Source organism: Rhinoderma darwinii, chromosome 3 (assembly GCF_050947455.1).
Source record: "Rhinoderma darwinii isolate aRhiDar2 chromosome 3, aRhiDar2.hap1, whole genome shotgun sequence".
Taxonomy (NCBI): Eukaryota; Metazoa; Chordata; class Amphibia; order Anura; family Rhinodermatidae; genus Rhinoderma; species Rhinoderma darwinii.
This window is the reverse complement of record NC_134689.1, coordinates 203,139,594-203,160,731: the sequence shown is the minus strand read 5'-3', so window position 1 is coordinate 203,160,731 and position 21,138 is coordinate 203,139,594. Positions and strand designations below refer to the sequence as shown.

Below are 21,138 nucleotides of genomic sequence, written 5' to 3'. Positions count from 1 at the left end.
ACTTGTATTAACTTTATTTTAGGAGAGAATTGAAAATAAGCAGCTATTCCAGCATTGATTTTCAGGTTATAAATGTATGGCGTTCACTATGTGGCGTAAATAACATGTTACCATAATTCTATGGGTCGGCACGATTATGGGTATAACAATTATATAAAGGTTTTATATGTTTTCCTCTGTTTGCAAAATAAAAACCCTTCTAAAAAAATGTACTTGTTTTAGCATCGCCGCATTCCAAGAGCTGTAACTTTTTTATTTTTCTGTCGATGTGACCGTAAGTGGGAATGTTTTTTGCGGGGCAAAGTGTAGGTTTGATTAGTACTATTTTGGGTTACATAGGACTTATTAATTAACTTCTATTTTATTTTTTTATGGGGGGAATGGAGGGAAAAAATTTATTTTGCTGTTGTTTTTTGCGGTTTTATTGGACGCTGTTCACCGGGCGGTTTAATTAATGTGTTTATTTTATTGTTTGAGTCGTTACGATCGTGGCGATACCATATATGTGTGTGTGTTATTTATTTTGAAACTTTCACTAAAGAAAACCACTTTTTGTGTAAAAAAAAAAAAGTGGTTTTATTTTATTTTTACCATAATCTTTTTTTTTTTCATAAACTTTATTTAACTATTTTACTTTTTTTTTTGTCCCACTAAGGGACTTCACTTTCCGATCTGATCGCAGATATAATGCTTTGGTATGGTATGCTTAGTATATCAAAGAATTATTGCCTGTCAGTGTAAAACTGACAGTCAATCTATTAGGCCATGCCTCAGGCTGAAGGCATGGCGCCGATGGGGTGACCGAGGGAGCTCCCTCCCTCTGCCAAACACATTAGACGCCACTGTCGCTATTGACAGCGACATCTCATGGGTTAAAGAGAATGTGGCGCTAGAAAAAATAATTTTTTCAGTTAAACAATTAGTAGTTGAGTGATTACACATTGTTTTAATTTTTTCACAAGTCAGGAAATATTATAAATTAGATTCTAATTTATAACGTTTCCATGTGCTGGGCACTAGAGGGAGCAGTTCCCAAAATTGCAGCCTGGTCACTGTGGTAAAGCAACCTCATTGCTTTATGCTACAAATTTGGGGTACACACACTCTTTCTAGTGTCCTCACACAATCCCCCCGCCCTTATTTTGGCTAGTGCCAGGAGAAGGAAGGGTTTGAATCTTCAAACCTCCTACACTGTGTGCCACCATTTTCTGAGCGACTGCACAATGTAAGAGGATTAGATACAGTGCTCAGCAGACAGTATAACACAAACATTCATGAACATAATACACACATCACATACACAAATTGCCGCCGCCTCCGCTCCTATTCCTTGCTCCTTCGCTTCCTTGATCATATGGCCGGAAGCCGCGGCCAGAAGTCGTCATCTTACTGTCGAGCAGCGGCTTCCAGTCCACATGAAAATGGTGCCGGATTTCGCTCTGCGAACGAGCTTCGTTTTGGTCTGTGTGAGAGTGGCGCATGCGCCGTTCCCACACAGACGGCGTATGCTTCTGAGAATGGAATGGCTCCCGTTCGCATTCTCTATGGTTGATGTATGTGCCGTATAGCATCTCTGTATGTGTCGTTAATCGACACATACAGAGATGAAAAAATAAAATGGCAGCCCCCATAGAGAAGTAAAAGTTTGAACACAGTAAAAATTAGAACGTGACAACACTAATAATTAAAATTTTTGTTTATATTTTATTAAAAGCAATATGATAAAAAAATAAATAAATCATGACACCTTCCCTTTAAGCTGTTGGAATTGGAGAGTGCTTTGATTCCGGCAGTTGGGGCAGGAGCCAGGCTGTGTATAACACCCGTGATCCTGCCGCCGATTGCATGGGTACCCTGGCAGTACCTGCGCGATCAGAGGACGGATGTATCTGTCCTTATGCGGGAACTAACACCTGCATAGACCGGATATATCCGTCCTTTGTGGTAAAGGGGTTAATGGGATAACATAGCAAAGAGTGGAAGGTGATGACTCGGCCTCCAAAATTCCCCAGATCTAATTTCGATTGAGCGTCTGTGGAACGTGTCAGAAAAAAACGATACAAGGAGACCCCATCTTGTAGCCTACAGGACTTGAAGGATCTGCTGCTAACGTCTTATCGTGTCAGAAACCATAGGACACCTTTGGAGGGCTTTTGGCGTCTATGCCTAAGAGAGGCAGAGCTGTTTTGCCTACACAATATTAGGCAGGTGTTTTAATGTTATGGCTGATTTGTGTATAATATCAGTGTATAATAGAGTGTAGCGTTGTCTCTGGGCGCGCTAGTGACACGAGTCCTCCCCTCTGCCGCCACCGCAGGGATCAGCCCGTCACATACACAGATCTCTGCGGTGATAGGAAAGAGCTGCTGACCTGTGGCGAAAACACCTATGAAACCTCCTTGTGACGTCAACAATCAGCTGCTGCGGGTCATGTGACAGTGAGCCCCGCCCCTCTCGTTTGACAGCATTGTGCTTCAGTGTAGTCGCTCAGAGCCGCTGGTCCGCCCCCCGCTCGCTTTCTCCGAATGTGAGCGTTCTACCTGGAGAGACAAGCAGTAAAACATGTACAAAGTCTCCGGAAAGTAACCTGCTCGGCGCCGGCGCTGCGGACGACTGTTACCGCTGGCAGGGGAGGGATCCAGGGCGGAGGCTCCACACATATGTCCTGGGAACCCATCCCGTGTTCAGCCTGACTAGAGCGGCCTCGGCAGCTGGTACCCCGGCAGCTGGCGTGTCGATACGAGCCGCTGGCCATCTTGCTCCGGGTCGCCCGCGACTCTACCTATGTCCCGCAAAGCAAGCGATAATGTGGAGTACACCCTGCGGAGCCTGAGCAACCTGATGGGGGAGAAGAAGCGGAGGAAGCATGACGAGGGAGCCGGGGAGAGGAGCCTGATAGCCGCGGACTCCTGTACCAGCATCAACAGCCAGGGAAGTGCTGCTGCTGCTGCCCCGTCCTCCTCAGCCGGAGAGGACCTGGAGCGGGCGGCCCGCAGGCAGTTCCAGCAGGATGTCACCCCGGCTTTCGTGTACGTGGTGTCCGTCTTTTCTGCCCTGGGAGGCTTCCTCTTCGGCTATGACACCGGGGTGGTGTCCGGGGCGATGCTGCTGCTCAAGAAGGACATGAACCTGTCTGTGCTGTGGCAGGAGCTGCTGGTGTCCAGCACGGTGGGAGCGGCGGCTGTGTCTGCGCTGGCAGGCGGGGTGCTCAATGGAATTGTGGGGCGTAGACCGTGCATCCTCCTGGCCAGCCTGCTCTTCATAGTCGGGGCAGTTATACTGGCGGCTGCTCGGGATAAGGAGACGCTGCTCGGTGGGCGTGTGGTCGTGGGACTGGGAATCGGTAAGTGAAGCGCTTCCAATCCCAACTTGTTCTTAACTAACCAATGCAACATGTAGTCGGGTACCGGGAGTGGTCGGAGGATGTGGGGTGCTATAGGCATGGACATTACAGTCCAGATAACAACCTCATAGTGTACCACTACAGGGCTGGAGATGATGGAGACAATCCAAATAACAACATCATAGTGTACCACTACAGGGCTGGAGGGGAGGGAGACAGTCCAGATAATAGCCTCCTAGTGTACCACTACAGGAATGGAGGTGATGGAGACAGTCCAGATAACAGCCTCATAGTGTACCACTACAGGGATGGAGGTGATGGAGACAGTCCAGATAACAGCCTCATAGTGTACCACTACAGGAATGGAGGTGATGGAGACAGTCCAGATAACAGCCTCATAGTGTACCACTACAGGGATGGAGGTGATGGAGACAGTCCAGATAACAACCTCATAGTGTACCACTACAGGGATGGAGGTGATGGAGACAGTCCAGATAACAGCCTCATAGTGTACCACTACAGGAATGGAGGTGATGGAGACAGTCCAGATAATAGCCTCATAGTGTACCACTACAGGAATGGAGGTGATGGAGACAGTCCAGATAACAGCCTCATAGTGTACCACTACAGGGATGGAGACAGTCCAGATAACAACCTCATAGTGTACCACTACACGCCTGGAGGTGATGGAGACAGTCCAGATAACAGCCTCATAGTGTACCACTACAGGGCTGGAGGGGATGGAGACAGTCCAGATAACAGCCTCATAGTGTACCACTACAGGGCTGGAGATGATGGAGACAGTCCAGATAATAGCCTCATAGTGTACCACTACAGGGCTGGAGGTGATGGAGACAGTCCAGATAACAGCCTCATAGTGTACCACTACAGGAATGGAGGTGATGGAGACAGTCCAGATAACAACCTCATAGTGTACCACTACAGGGATGGAGGTGATGGAGACAGTCCAGATAACAGCCTCATAGTGTACCACTACAGGGATGGAGGTGATGGAGACAGTCCAGATAACAACCTCATGGTGTACCACTACAGGGATGGAGGTGATGGAGACAGTCCAGATAACAGCCTCATAGTGTACCACTACAGGAATGGAGGTGATGGAGACAGTCCAGATAACAGCCTCATAGTGTACCACTACAGGGAAGGAGACAGTCCAGATAACAGCCTCATAGTGTACCACTACAGGGAAGGAGACAGTCCAGATAACAGTCTCATAGTGTACCACTACAGGGATGGAGGGGATGAAGACAGTCCAGATAACAGCCTCATAGTGTACCACTACAGGGCTGGAGGAGATGGAGACCGTCCAGATAATAGCCTCATAGTTTACCACTACAGGGATGGAGGTGATGGAGACAGTCCAGATAATGGCCTCATAGTGTACCATTACAAGGATGGAGGTAGACCAGATCACAACCTCATACTGTACCACTACAGGGATGGAGGGGAGGGAGACAGTCCAGATAACCTCATAGTGTACCACTACAGGGCTGGAGGTGATGCAGACAGTCCAGATAACAGCCTCATAGTGTACCACTACAGGGCTGGAGGTGATGGAGACAGTCCAGATAGCCTCATATTGTACCACTACAGGGATGGAGAGGATGGAGACAGTCCAGATAATAGCCTCCTAGTGTACCACTACAGGGATGGAGGGCATGGACTCGGTCCAGATCGCAACCTCATAGTACCACTAGAGGGATGGAGGAGATGGGTGGAGACAGTCCACATAAGAGCCTCATAGTGTACACCTACAGGGGTCATGGAGGCAGTTCAGATAAGTACCTCATAGTGTACCACTACAGGGCTGGATGTGATGGAGATGGTCCAAATACAAATCTCCTAGTCTACCACTACAGGGCTGGATGTGATGGAGATGGTCCAAATACAAATCTCCTAGTCTACCACTACAGGGATGGAGGAGATGGAGACAGTCCACATAAGACCCTCATAGTGTACCCCTACAGGGATAAAGGTGATGGAGACAGTCCAGATCAGAACCTCCTAGTGTACCACTACAGGGATGGAGGTGATGGAGACAGATATGAACATTATACTCCACCACTACAGGGATGGAGGAGATGGATGGAGACAGCCCACAAAAGAGCCTCATAGTGTACCACTACCAGGATGGAGGTCATGGAGGCGGTCCAGATAACTACCTCATAGTGTCCGACTACAGGGATGGAGACAGTCCAGATAAGAACCTCATAGTGTACCTCTACAGGGATGGAGAAGGTCCAGATAAGAACCTCATAGTGTACCACTACAGGGCTGGAGACAGTCCAGATAGGAACCCTTTATGGTGTACCACTACAGGGATGGAGACAGATAAGAGCCTCATATTGCCCCAGTAGAGAGATTATGTAGACAGTCCAGATAGGAACCTCATAGTGTACCACTACCGAGGTGATGGAAAAAGTCCAGGTAAGAGCCTCATATTGTACCACTACAGGGATGGAGACAGATTAGAACATCATAGTTTACAAATGTCACGTCGGGTACGTGGTCCCACTGGGCCGTACCGTGCTTGACGGTACGGCAGCTGGCCAACAGGTCACAGTCTATAGTTTGTATAGTGTACTTGTAGTAGCTCGGACAGTAGTAAGACAGGCTCGGCTGGGACTAGGCAGCAGGCAGGGTCAGGCGTGGTAGACAGCACAGCACGACTTCAGCTCAACACGGCACTTGACCAGGATAGCACGGGATACAGGTTACAGGTAGCAGGAACGGGAAACACTAGGAGACCATTTGCTTAGACAAACTTAAGGTAAGACAACTAGGCTCAGGCAAAGCAGGAAGAGGCTGGGCCCCTCTTATAGTCCAGGGTGCTCATAGGCTAATTTTGACTTTAACTCAGGTGCGCGCGCTGGCCCTTTAAGAGCAGGCACGAGCGTGCGCAAGTGAGCGCTGGCGTCTCCTGAGGAGGAGGCTGGGGCCAGCACTCGCAGATCCGTGGCTGCACCCGTCAAGAGGTGAGTGATCCTTACGGCCCGTGGCCATGGGCATGACAACAACTACAGGAACATGTAGGTAAGGGATACATGCTTGATAAGAACTTCATATTGTAAGTGGAGGAGTGGATATTGGAAGCTACATGGACAAAGGTGACGGATAGGCTTTGTTCACAAAGTGCAGATTTGATGCAGATTTAGCATGTATTTTTAAATCAACACTACAAATAGAACCTAAACAGTAGAAATATATCAAGGAAGGCCTTAAAGAGGCTCTGTCACCAGATTTTGCAAACCCTATCTCCTATTGCAGCAGATCGGCGCTGCAATGTAGATTACAGTAACGTTTTTATTTTTAAAAAACGAGCATTTTTGGCCAAGTTATGACCATTTTTTTATTTATGCAAATGAGGCTTGCAAAAGTCCAACTGGGCGTGTTTAAGGTAAAAGTCCAACTGGGCGTGTATTATGTGCGTATATCGGGGCGTGTTTACTTCTTTTACTAGCTGGGCGTTCTGACGAGAAGTATCAGCCACTTCTCTTCAGAACGCCCAGCTTCTGGCAGTGCAGACACAGCGTGTTCTCGAGAGATCACGCTGTGTCGTCACTCACTTCCTGCCCCAGGTCCTGCATCGTGTCGGACGAGCGAGGACACATCGGCACCAGAGGCTACAGTTGATTCTGCAGCAGCATCGGCGTTTGCAGGTAAGTCGATGTAGCTACTTACCTGCAAACGCTGATGCTGCTGCAGAATCAACTGTAGCCTCTGGTGCCGATGTGGCCGACACGATGCAGGACCTGGGGCAGGAAGTGAGTGACGTCACAGCGTGATCTCTTGAGAACACGCTGTGTGTCTGCACTGCCAGAAGCTGGGTGGTAACGAACAGAAGTGGAATGATGCTTATTCGTCAGCATCTTACTCTCCCATTCCTAATGCCCAGCTAGTAAAAGTAGTAAAAACGCCCCGGGGATGTACGCACATAATACACGCCCACTTGGACTTTTACTGTAAACACGCCCAGTTGTACTTTTGCAAGCCTCATTTGCATAAATACCAAAATGGTCATAACTTGGCCAAAAATGCTCGTTTTTTAAAAATAAAAACGTTACTGTAATCTACATTGCAGCGCCGATCTGCTGCAATAGCAGATAGGGGTTGCAAAATCTGGTGACAGAGCCTCTTTAAAGTATCTCCCCTCTGGGATCCAATTGGGGTTTTGGCTTAAAAATGTATGCAAAATCTCCAGCAAATCTGCACTGTGAACAAGACCATACAGTCCATATACAAGCTTCATATTGTAGCTGGAGTAATAGGAGAATATATGGGATGTGCTGTCACCAGTGATGGAGGGAATGGAAATAGTCCAGATTAGAAACTAATGCTCTAGCTTGAGAAGTGATAGTAAGTATGGGGGTATGTTGTCACAATTGGAGACAGTCCAGAATAGAGCCTCCTACTGGAGAATATGTGATGTTACCACTGCTCGGAGTTGGAGGTAGTCCAGATAAGAAATGCATATTGTAGATAAAGGCTATGGGGTGCTACAGGGACAGAGGTAATTATATAGTCCAAATAGCCTCATATTGCAGTTGGAGGAATGATATGAGGTGTGCGGTCATCAATGTAGGGTATATTCACACACCAGGTTTGTCGCAGAAATTTGTATGATTGAGTATCGGTTCCATCCATCTGAATGGGGTTGTGCGTGGATTTCTGCAAGTTCGATTCAGATGAATGGAAAAATCGCAGAAATTTCTGCAACAAATCTGCCAATTTGGTGATTGATACAGCCTAGAATTTCATATTGTATCTGGACCTGTGATAGGGGGTTATTAGGTGTGCAGTCACACTATATATTTTACTTAATCCAGTATATTAGTTAAAGGTAGATTCGATCATTTACAGCTACAATATATCGAATGATAAAGCATTTTTCACATTACCATAAAAATGGATGGCTTTACTGCCGGGTGTGAATTAGAAAGAAAGGTGCTACTCTGCATTGCTGATATATTAGTGATTGTATTCTTGTAAGGAGATTTTACGCACTCCGCTGTTCAGAGGCACTTGGTTTATATATTTTACTCTAAAATCAAGAAGTCTGAGTTTTGTTCTGTCACTTAGCATTTCTTAGCTGAGTCAAAGCCAATTTGGGTGCTATTACAAGTCCCTCAAGGGCTGTTGTGTGAAGCCTTGCATGACAAATCTGCATAGCATGTAGCAATGAATATACACGGGAGATGCATTAATGTCTAATTGGCTGTAGAGAAGTTAGACGAAGCTCGGTTACTGTAATATCAGCCATATTGGTTGCCATCTGATTCTTTGATTTTAGGGGGAAATCTATTGTAATTGGGTTAAAAAAAAAAAGTAATTTATCAAAACCGTGCAACCAATCAGATTCCAGCTCTAATTTCTCAGGATTCCTTTTGAAAACCAAAGAAGCAATCTGACTGGTTGCTATAGGAAACTCCTCCACGTTTTCATTTGCACGAGTTCTTAAACTTTCACTGCATTTTGACTTCATGGAATTGTTCAGCCCTCATCGCTGTATTATAGCTCCGTATGTCACACAGATAGACTATATGAAATTGGCCATTGTTATGTTACTAGGAAAACTGCTTCGCTGGCACCTTTTAAGGATATGGAAACCTTTGAGAAGTCCTTTTTTTTTAGTACAAAAAAAAATGTATTCTCGTGTACAACTTTGTCAATTGTTTTTATGAACATTTATTTTTACTTTTTGAGATACAGCTTATGTGTCCTGCATACATAGAAACTGTATCTTACGCCTAAACCTGAATCCATCATGTCAGTGGCACTGACGGCTTTGGTGACAGCGGGTCCTGCTGTTATCGATCACATCTAAGTTCATAACTGAGTGTAAGAGACGCGCAGGAACCGCCGTCAGTGCCGCTGACAGGTTCGGGTTTCAGCGCAAGATACAGCTTCTATGTATTCAGTATACATAGAGGCTCTATCTCAAAAAGTATACGCTGTTTTTTATAAAAGCAAATTACAAAGTTGAACTAAACACCATTGTTTTAGTAATAATAATAAAAAAGTCTTCAAAGGTTTCCATATCCTTTAATCATTAGCCTAGTTATAAAGTTTCAGCCTATAAAGCTGTAAAGCACTATTCAGTTTTCCTTACCTCCCATAGATTTCAATAGAGAGTGTAACTTTCCCATTGTTACAGTGGCTACTGACGACCTTTTTCAATCCTCAAACCATGTTGCGGACCCTCGTTCTCCCAATAGGGGCACCTCTGGCACCCTGGCATATTAGCCATTTATCAAGAGCATATAAAAAACAACAACTATTTTTTTTATCTTGGATGGCGCTGTCTTTTTCCAGTCAAAGTATTTTCCAATGTAGGTGGTTAAAAAAGAGTTTTTATAAATACAGTCTCAAACAGATATGTACGTCTTCTTCAAATCCAAATAGACCGCAGATCTAAAGGGACTGACGCTTTTGATCTGAAGAAGGGCTACTTGCCCAGAAAAGTGTTATCCTTTTGAGACTGTATTGATAAAAAACAAAAAACCTCTTGAATCACCTCAAGCATTTGAAAATTATTTTACTGGGAAAAGACGGCGCCATCTAAAACAGCATTTTTGTTTTTTATTTTCTCACGGAGCTATTGCGATCATCCACTGGGATTCGGATTGAAGATGTCAGTTGGCACAGCAGTCAGCCCCTTTACACTAGAGTGGCTTACATGCACATACTTCTTGTTTACCAGGTGTGCAGCTTCCCCGTAGGGCTAACACAACTTTTACACTAATAGAAACATATTACACAAGGTGCCATCCTCCGTTTTTTTCCCTCCTATTTGGCATTTATGGCGTATCCTGTGAATAATATGGCAATATCCCTTTAAGATCTTGAGTTTGTTTTTTATTTGTTCTCCTTTCATTTGTCATTTTCTAGAAGACGTAATAGTGAGCTCTTTGTATTTTATCTTTTGTGGATACAGTAGTAGAGTCGCGCTATTTTCAGGTGATAAACGTTTAAAGCAACAGTAGAGCTTTTGTACAAGGATCTTGTAGTTGCTAGGAGACAAGGTGACTTTAAACACCCTGCTTTCCTGCGCTGCTATGTTATCCGCAGGATCTGAGACTAGGTCTTCCTTCCTCATTCATGTCTCTAGTAAAAAGAAAAGTGTCGCATTTATTTTTATTTTTTTATTCTGTTCTAGCTAGTTTATGTGAATCGGCCTGAATAGGAGAAGGCAAGAAGAGACAATGGGGGCGTTTTATTATTGTAAGTTTTCTGATATAATTTCCATATTTCTTAAAGGGTTTCTCAGTCCTATGTAAATAATGATGAAGAGTTATGCACCTTTATATACTTTGTAATTAATTTAGTTTTATCAGCAACACGGCAACAACCGCAGCCCAACCCCATTGTGTTTGGGCATCCTCAATGTCTAGTGCTGCCCACAGCTGTTTGTTATTGTATACATTGGGAGATTTTCCCAGTGCATATGCTGAGCGTTCTCCCCAAACATGATGTGAATCAAATCTAAAGCTCTTGAGATTGGTGAAGAATGGAAACACAAAGTATGTTAGAGAGTTGCAGAACTGCTTATTACATAAAACTGAAGAACCCCTTAATGACCGGGCCTGTTTGGGCCTTAATGACCAAGCCAGATTTGTCATATCTGGTATGTCTGACTTTATCAGAGAATAACTCTGTGAAAGTTTTGAATATCCAAGTAATTCTGACACTGTTTTTTCGTCACATGTTGTACGTTATTTTAGTGGTAAAAGTAGACTGATACAATTTGCGGAAATTAATTAAAAATTAGAAAAATGGAAGAAATTTTGTAAAAATTACCATTTTCCCCTATTTTTAACTGCAATATGTCACATATGTACACACATACTGTACAATTTTTTTAATTAAATATATATTTCCATCTCTTTACTCTATTTTGGCAGCACTTTTGAAAAAAGAAAATAAATTTTCAGCAATTTAGAGGACTTACAAATTGAATAATAATTTTATAAATTTTGAAGTACATTTTGCTTTCCTGCACCAAGCCAGGTTTTCAGAGGCTCATAGGTCTCAGAGTGATGGAAACCCCCACAAATGACCCCATTTAGAAAACTAGACCCCTTAAGGTATTTACCTAGGGGTATAGTAAGTATTTTGACCCCACAGTTTTTTGCTAAATATATTGGAATTAGTCTGTAGAAATTAAAATGTAATTTTTTTTCTGAAATAACTTAGAAATTTCACTTTTTTTCATAAAAGTATCAGTTTGAAGACCGATTTCTTTGTAAAGCGACCATGAGAATGAAGAAACACACCCCAAAATCTATCACCCTGTTTCTCCTGTTTTCAAAAATACCCACATTGTGGCCCTAATGCGCTGCCTGGACACACGGCAGAACCCAAAAGGAAGGGAGCACCCGGAGGCTTTCAGGACTCATATTTTACTTGAAAATGTTTTAGGCCCCACTGTATATTTGGAGAGGCTTTGAGCTGCCAGAACGATAGAAACTCACCATAAACGACCCCATTTAGAAAACTAGACCCCTTAAGGTATTTATCTAGGGGTATAGTAAGTATTTTGACCCCACAGTTTTTTGCTAAATTTAAAGAGGCTCTGTCACCACATTATAAGTGCCCTGTCTCCTATATAAGGAGATGGGCGCTGTAATGTAGGTGACAGTAATGCTTTTTATTTAAAAAAACGATCTTTTTTCACAACGTGAGGAGCGATTTTGGTTTATGCTAATGAGCTTTCTTAATGCCCAAGTGGGCGTACTTTTACTTTCGACCAAGTGGGCGTTGTACAGAGGAGTGCATGACGCTGACCAATCGGCATCATGCACTCCTCTCCATTCATTTACACTGCACTAGCGATATAGTTATATCACTATGTGCAGCCTCATACACAAACCCTAACATTACTACAGTGTCCTGATAATGAATACACATGACCATCCAGCCTGGACGTCATGTGTACTCAGAATCCTGACACTTCTGACTCTTTTTTTGTGAGATTCCGGCAAGTGAAACCAAATCTCGTTTAGCTCCGTAATCTCGCGAGATTTGGTTTCACTTGCCGGAATCTCACAAAAAAGAGTCAGAAGTGTCAGGATTCTGAATACACATGACGTCCAGGCTGGATGGTCATGTGTATTCATTATCAGGACACTGTATTAATGTTAGGGCTTGTGTATGTAGCTGCACATAGTGATATAACTATATCGCTAGTGCAGTGTAAATGAATGGAGAGGAGTGCATGATGCCGATTGGTCAGCGTCATGCACTCCTCTGTACAACGCCCACTTGGTCGAAAGTAAAAGTACGCCCACTTGGGCATTAAGAAAGCTCATTAGCATAAACCAAAATCGCTCCTAACGTTGTGAAAAAATATCGTTTTTTTAAATAAGCATTACTGTCACCTACATTATAGCTCCCATCTCCTTATATAGGAGATAGGGCACTTATAATGTGGTGACAGAGTCTCTTTAATGCATAACAGGTGAAAAAAAAAATTATTTCACTTTTTTCATAAAAGTATTAATTTGAAGACCGATTTCTTTGTAAAGCGAACATGAAAATGAAGAAACACACCCCAAAATCTATCACCCTCTTTCTCCTGTTTTCAAAAATACCCACATTGTGGCCCTAATGCGTTGTTTGGACACACGGCAGGGCCCCAAAGGAAGGGAGCACCCGGAGGCTTTCAGGACTCATATTTCGGTTGAAAATGTTTTAGGCCCCACTGTACATTTGGAGAAGCTTTGAGCTGCCAGAACGATAGAAACTCCCCATAAACGACCCCATTTCGAAAACTAGACCCCTTAAGGTATTTATCTAGGGGTATAGTTAGCATTTTGACCACACAGGTTTTTCGCTAAATATATTGGAATTAGTCTGTAGAAATTAAAATGTAATTTTTTTCTGAAATAACTTAGAAATTTTTTATATTTACAAGGAATAACGAAGAAAATGCACCCCAACATTTGTAAAGCAATGTCTCCCGATTACGACAATACCCCATATGTGGTAATAAACTGCTGTTTGGATCCACAGCAGGGCTCAGAAGGGAAGGCGCGCCATTTGGATTTCTGATTTTGCTGGAATGGTTTTCGGTGCAATGCACTAGAGGGACCAAAACAGTGGAAACCCACCAAAATTGACCCCATTTTGGAAAAACCTTCAAGGAATTTTTCTAGGGGTATATAGTGAGCATTTAGACCCCACGGGTCTTTTGCAGAGTTTATTAGAATTAGGGCGCGAAAATTAATATCAACATTTTTTCCACTAAAATGTTGAATTTTCTCATTTTCACAAGGGATAAAGGAGGAAAAAAACAACCATTTTTTATAAAGCAATTTCTCCCGAGTACGGAAATACCCCACATGTGGTCATACGTTTTTTAATTAGAAATTAATTAACCCTTTCAGGACTGATCCATTTTTTGCTTTCTTATTTTAGATTTTCACTCCCCGCTTTCCAAGAGCCATAACTTTTTTATTTTTCCATCAATAGAGTGGTGTGAGGGCTTATTTCTTGCGGGAGGAGCTGCAGTTTTTATTGGTACCATTTTTTGGTACATAAAAAGTGCTAAAAGTTGTATTAAATTTTTTTCTTTAGAGCTAAAGTGACAAAAAAAAACAAAAAACGTGATTTTGGCGGTTTCAATTATTACATTATTTTAAGGTGTTCACTGTTCAAATTAAATAATGGTATATCGTAATAGTTCGGACTTTTACGGAAGTAGCGATACCAATTTTGTTCATTTTTTTTACATTACATTAGAAGAAAAATGGTAAAAGGTGTTTAACTTTAAAAAAAAAATATTCTCACTACTAATAACTATAATTCTTCTACACATTTTATTAATCAATCCCCTTAGGGGACTTGATCCAGCGATCATTTGATAACTGGTACAATACACTGCAATACTAATTTATTGCAGTATATTGTTATTCTTACTGTAACAGCGCGATCGCTGTACCTGTCCGTTAGTCCCGGGTGTCAGCTGTAATACACAGCTGACTCCCGCAGCGCATGGAGCGGGCACAGCACGTGAGCCGGCTCCATACATTAACCCCCGCACCATGACGGGCAATTAAGTCATAGTGCTCAAAGGGGTTAATGCACAGCGGATGGTTCAAAGTGAAAATTGCAATTTTCCACTGATATGCCATTTTAGTGCATAATATGTTGTTCCCAGTTTGTGCCACAGAAGACAAATACCTCATAAAACGTTAAGCGGGTTCTCTCGGGTATGGCGATGCCATATGTGTGGACGCAAACTGCTGCTTGGGCACTCTGCAGGGCTCAGAAGGGAGGGAGCGCCATTTTGCTTTTGGAGCGCAGATTTTGCTTGGTAATAGTTTTGTTTGGGGTTTTACTAGTATTTCAGTTTATGATGTGGGGTATATGTAATCTGTGCGGAGAACATCAGGGCATAATAAGAGGGTATGATAATGGGGTAAATAAATAATAATTCATAGATGTGTGGCCGGTGTCGCACTGATAAATGGCGCCCGATCTTATCCGCTTTTGGACACTCTGCACATTTTGCATCGCCATATTCTGAGAGCCAGAACTTTTTTATTTTTTCACCACCGGAGCCGTGTGAGGGCTTATTTGTTGCGGGACAATCTGTAGTTTTTATTGGTACCATTTTGGGGTACATGCGATTTTTTTTTTTTTTTGATCACTTTTTATTACATTTTTTTGCAATCCTGACCAAAAAACAGGAATTCTGACACCGTTTTTTAGGTTTTCTTTTTGCGGCGCTCACCGTACGCTATAAATGAAATTTTTACTTTATTCTGCGGGTTGGTACGATTACGGCGATACCAGATGTATATAGGTTTGGTCCTTTTTTTTAGCGTTTGCACAATAAAATCACTTATTTATAAAAAAAATTGTTTTCTGTGTCACCATATTCAGAGAGCCATAATGTTTTTATTTTTTAGTCAAAAAAGCTGTATAAGGGCTTGTTTTTTTGCGGGACGGGTTGTAGTTTTTATCAGTACTATTTTCGGGTACATGCGACTTTTTGATCACTTTTTATCCTTTATTTAGGGAGCGGTGGTGACCAAAAAAATTTAGATTCTGTAGTCGTTTTTTATTGATTTTTTTTGGGGTGTTCATTGTGCGGGAAAAATAACATCACAGTTTTATAGTCGGGGTCGTTACGAACGCGGTGATACCAAATATGTGTACTTTTGTAACGTGTTCATTTTTTTTCTATAATAAAAGTCTTATTATAGGAAAAAAGAGCATTTTGTGTTTATAGAACTTATAACTTTTATTTTTACACTTTTTTAAAAACATTTTTATTACTTTTTTTTACTTTTTCACTTGTCCCACTAGGGAACATTTAGACTTGCAGCTTTGATCGCTGCTAAAGTACATTACACTACACACGTAGTGTAATGTACTCTAAGGGTATGTGCACACACACTAATTACGTCCGTAATTGACGGACGTATTTCGGCCGCAAGTACCGGACCGAACACAGTGCAGGGAGCCGGGCACATAGCATCATAGTTAGGAGTCCCTGCCTCTCTGCAGGACAACTGTCCCGTACTGTAATCATGTTTTCAGTACGGGACAGTAGTTCCACGGAGAGGCAGGGACTCCTAGCATCGTACATAACTATGATGCTAGGAGCCCGGCTCCCTGCACTGAGTTCGGTCCGGGACTTGCGGCCGAAATACGTCCATCCATTACGGACGTAATTAGTGTGTGTGCACATACCCTAACTGTCATTGTGACGTAACTGTCACTCTGACAGGAAGCCGAGGAGGAACGGCCGGAGGCTGTTCCTCCGAGGCTTCCATACATGGCAACCCGGAGGTCATTGTCTGACCTCCGATTGCCGCGACAAGCATCGGCAGCCCCCACAATCACTTTGTGGGGGCTGCCGATGTGCTTCAAACCACTTAAATGCGGCGACGGCAATCCGTCGCCGCATTTAAGGGGTTAATTGATGAAAGCAGCGGCGATGGTCCGCTGTCCGGCGAGACTGATGTGACCACTGTCTAGGACAGCTGTCAGCGCGCGCCTGTCACTCTGTGTTTACACAGAGTGACAGTTTGAAATACTGACGAAAATGAACGTCATGGTGCGAGAACTAGCAGCCGACCATGACGTTCATGTTCGTGAAAGGGTTAATGTTCACCAACTGTTGTCGATTGTGTGGGATAACAAAAAATTGTTGGTCCTCTCAACATGCACCTAGAATCTTAATGACACCACTCTGAAATCCAATTCGGTGCTCAGGACAGAAGATCTCTGCGTCGGTGTCAAGATCTGAGGGTATGTGGAACCACTGGGCCGTACCACTGTAGCGAGATAGAGCTGGTCAACAGGATACTAAGTCAATGTCTATAGTTCGAATAAGGGTACCTGTGGTAATTCAGACTCTAGCAAGGGTGGGACCTTGGCAGCAGGCAGACACAAGGCGCAGTGTAACACAGAAGGCGTAGTATACGACACAACATGACTCCAACTCCCTATGGCACAGGAACAAGGTAGCACGAGATACAGGTAGCAGGTACGGGAACACTGGGAACTGGAAAACACTAAGGGACCATTAACAAAGACTTAACACGGGTAAACCGAACAACGCTCAGGCAATGAGGGAAGGGGCAGGGCTCTTCTTATAGTCCAGGGTGAGTGTGGGCTAATTACATATTTACTCCCTTTAAGGCTGGGCACAAGCGTGCGCGCGCACCCACCCTACGGGACACAGCAGAAAGAAGCGGAAGTGAGTGCTGGCGTCTCCTGAGGAGGAGATGCAGGCCAGTGCCCACAGATCCATGGCTGCGGCCTTCGGGAGGTGAGTAATCCCGACGGCCCGTGGCCATGGGCGTTAGTCTGCAGCAGATGAAGTCATAAATGGCAATGGAAAAATGTCATCCAGCACTCGATCCAATAAAAATCAAAAGTTTATTTAATCTGTTTAAAACAAGATAAAACATTCCTAGGAAAGACGCTTAGGCGTTTAGAACCATAGGGTTCTTAGTCATAGCTAACTTCCCTATGCTATCAGCACCGGTTATAAACCAGGTGGGAAAGGATCCCATGTGATCTGCTACCCTGATTAACTATTTAAATGGCAGACACTGCATCAATGAATGGAATCAGGTTTTAACCGATTCTTCAGTGAGATTGATGCAACTTATTGTCAAATATGCTAAACTCAGAAATTGAGGCTTCGATTACTGTAGTGAAATTTGTGCTCCATTACAGGCATACACTCAATGTAACAAATATGATGAATTGAACCAGAAATTAAAAGAAAATATTTCTCATTTAGAAGATCTCATCACCAGGACCAAACATTCTAAATTCAAACGAGACACTAAGGATTATAATGCTGGTACAGTCTAGGATAGGGTTGCATTTGTCACACCACGTATAAAGAAATACAGGAATAACAAAGACTTTATGTGGAATACAAGGATTTCCTATAATAGACATGTCAGGAGAGGGGACAGATCCTCTATGGATCCAGCAAATTCATCTCTGAAGGGAGTCGTTCTCTTTTCTTCTCTTCTCCATCTGACACAGACCGTTCTGGCGACTTCTCCTGATGAGAAATCTTTGCACCCCTGATTCTGCAGACATTTTCAGCGTCTATAGCAACACAGAAATTCAGAAACGAAACACCCTAAATTGTTATATACCCCAGACGAAACCCCTAAACAAATTAAGACCCCCAGGCCCATACATTAACTCAGACCAATAAATTCAGTCCCCAAGGGGTAACTAAACTGTTAAAGAACTTTTGTCGTGTCATAGTGATATGTCAGATATACACACCACACACTATATAGACTTACACTATATACACACACACACTATACACATACCTCACACTATATAGACTTACACTATATACACACACACCATACACTATATAGATACACACTATACACATACCTAACACTATATAGACTTACACTATATAGACTATACGCATACCACACACTATATAGACTTACACTATATTTATATACACACACACACTATGTACACACACTATATACACTATATGTACACACACTATATGCACTGCACACACATTCTATGCACTGCGCGCGTGCACTCCATGCACTGCGCGCGCGCACTCCATGCACTGCGCGCGCGCACCCCATGCACTGCGCGCGCACACTCCATGCACTATACACATACACTATACACACACTATATGCAATATACCACACACTATATAGACACACTGTACACATACCACACACTTTTTAGACTTACACTATATACACACATTATATGGCTACGGTCATGTGCATGAGGCCTTAGGCTATTATGTGATCCATTTAACGCATACATCATGAAAAGCTCATATACGTTAGATGGATCCAATAATAGTCTATGGGTGACGGATGCCATGGCTGCTGAGCTTCTTTTCCTGTGGCAAAATTTCTATTGGTAGACATTTATCAGTTTTGGAAGGAGCAGAATTAACCTTTTATATGCTTGTATGGTACATTATGTTGATTCACGATCGCCTGTAGCAGCTGTGAGGCTTCAGTGTTCTACTGTATTGTGTACAGAACTTTGACCTTACTTAAGATTGTTTATTTAGTAAGTTTATTATTTGTAGAGTTCCTGGTTGTGTATCCTATTGTGTGTACTCTTTCTTGTTCTGATGTTGTTTTTATGTAACGTTATTTCAGACTTTTTAACCCTGTATTCTCTGTTCCCATCTCGCTTGAGTCAGACGTAAACGTTTAAATACAAAAAAAAAACGGAACAATTTTATACTGTAACCATGGCCTTAGGTTTTTATGGGGACAGGGTGTTATTTTGGCACATGATTGACAGGTCTACAGTTTTTGTTTTTTTTCATGTAAAAAATATACTAAAAATGCTGTAACATCCATAGCATAAATCTTCAGCTACATAACACAAAGTGTCCAAGTCTATATAAAGTGTAGTCTGACTCTGGAAATGGAGTATTGCCTGTATGCTTTGGGGTACTTTGGCTTGTCCAGCACCTTTTTTCTTTCTGTGCAGTCCTGTTGTCATGTATTTCTAGTCCCACTGTGGGTTCTTATTACCCGGTTATTATTTAGTCTTTACCCTTCTGGTCTATATAGACGGTGCAGTTCTTGACGCACGGCCAGGAACCGGACAGGAAATGCCCTAAAAAAATTGTCGCCAATACTCCCAGTGCCAAAACAAGATGTGGATAAGCCGCCATTTCCCTATTGCCTATCACAATAGATATTTTTTTATGCATAATCTCAGCTCCTCGAGAACTGTAAATAAAAAAAAACTGGCAAAACAGATATACAATGAAAAGAACAGCACGATACAACACGCACTTAGGGGAAGACGAACCCCTACATAATACACCTCTGGGAGGACTTCCTTCCAACACCTTACATTCTATTAAAAAAATTAAGCAGTGATGCCTTCGTATGTAATGATCTTTTTATTTTTTTATTTTTTCTACTATACACAGCTACAATGGTCTTCTCCTGAATGAAGGCTGATATCAAATGTCCCACATTGTTACTGTAAAGTGTCAAGAACCCAGCATGCTATAATGCATGATTGTATAAAAATAAACATATCGCTAAGGAAAGATGTGAAGCTAATCTCCAAGTAACTTCATAAGCAAAGGTTACTGAGAAGAGATAAGGGACCTTTTGCTTTTTCATTTAATCAGTTAAAGCCTACCTAACTTTTCAGGCAACTTCAGAATAATCTGTCATAAGTGTGTACATATGGAATAACAATATTCAATTTTATCTGAGCTAATGGGTGGAGCCTAACTGCTATCATGTCTGCCATAGGAGAATCATGCTCTGCTTTGTCTACCTATCATATATAGAGAAGCAGAAGCAGCATTGAGGACTTTATACTGCAGTAATGAGTAGTGTAAGGGTATGTTCACATGGCCTATTTTCGCCCGTTTTTTCGGAGCGTTTTTTACGCGTAAAAAAACGGCCACGAATAAGAAGTGCAGGACACTTCTTGGGACGTTTTTGGAGCCGTTTTCCATAGACTCTAGTGAAAAAAGCTCCAAAAACGGCCGTGAAAAACGCAGCGAAAATCGCGAGTGGCACAAAAAACGTCTGAAAATCAGAAGCTGTTTTCTCTTGAAAACACCTCCGTATTTTGAGATGTTTTTGACTCTGCGTGTAAACATACCCTAAGGCTGGGTTCACACGACCTATTTTCAGACGTAAACGAGGCATATTATGCCTCGTTTTACGTCTGAAAATAGGGCTACAATACGTCGGCAAACATCTGCCCATTCATTTGAATGGGTTTGCCGACGTACTGTGCAGACGACCTGTAATTTACGCGTCGTTGTTTGACAGCTGTCAAACGACGACGCGTAAAATGACTGCCTCGTCAAAAGAAGTGCAGGGCACTTCTTTGCAACGTAATTTGAGCCGTTCTTCATTGAAGTCAATGAAGAGCAGCTCAAGATTTACGAGCGTCACAGACGCCTCGCATAATGCGAGGAGGAGCTTTTACGTCTGAAACGAGGCAGCTGTTTTCTCCTGAAAACAGTCTGTCTTTTCGGACGTAAAAGGCACTTCTCGTGTGCACATACCCTAAGGGTATGTGCACACGGTAGCAGCCTTTTACGTCTGAAAAGACAGACTGTTTTCAGGAGAAAACAGCTGCCTCGTTTCAGACGTAAATGCTCCTCCTCGCATTTTGCGAGGCTTCTCTGACAGCCGTAAATTTTGAGCTGTTCTTCATTGACTTCAATGAAGAACGGCTCTAATTACGTCTGAAAGAAGTGTCCTGCACTTCTTTTGACGAGGCTGTATTTTTATGCGTCG

General features: G+C 42.9%; 1 protein-coding gene across 1 annotated transcript in view; it reads left to right on the top strand.

Moving 5' to 3' along the window:
- Positions 1-2,435: 2,435 nt before the first annotated feature.
- SLC2A13 (solute carrier family 2 member 13) overlaps positions 2,436-21,138 on the top strand; it is a 204,934-nt gene continuing 186,231 nt past the window's right edge. Inside the window, exon 1 of the mRNA XM_075857249.1 lies at positions 2,436-3,343. Within this exon, the coding sequence (XP_075713364.1) occupies positions 2,785-3,343 (559 nt within the window). The 5' untranslated portion in view covers positions 2,436-2,784. The remainder of the gene's footprint in view (positions 3,344-21,138) is intronic.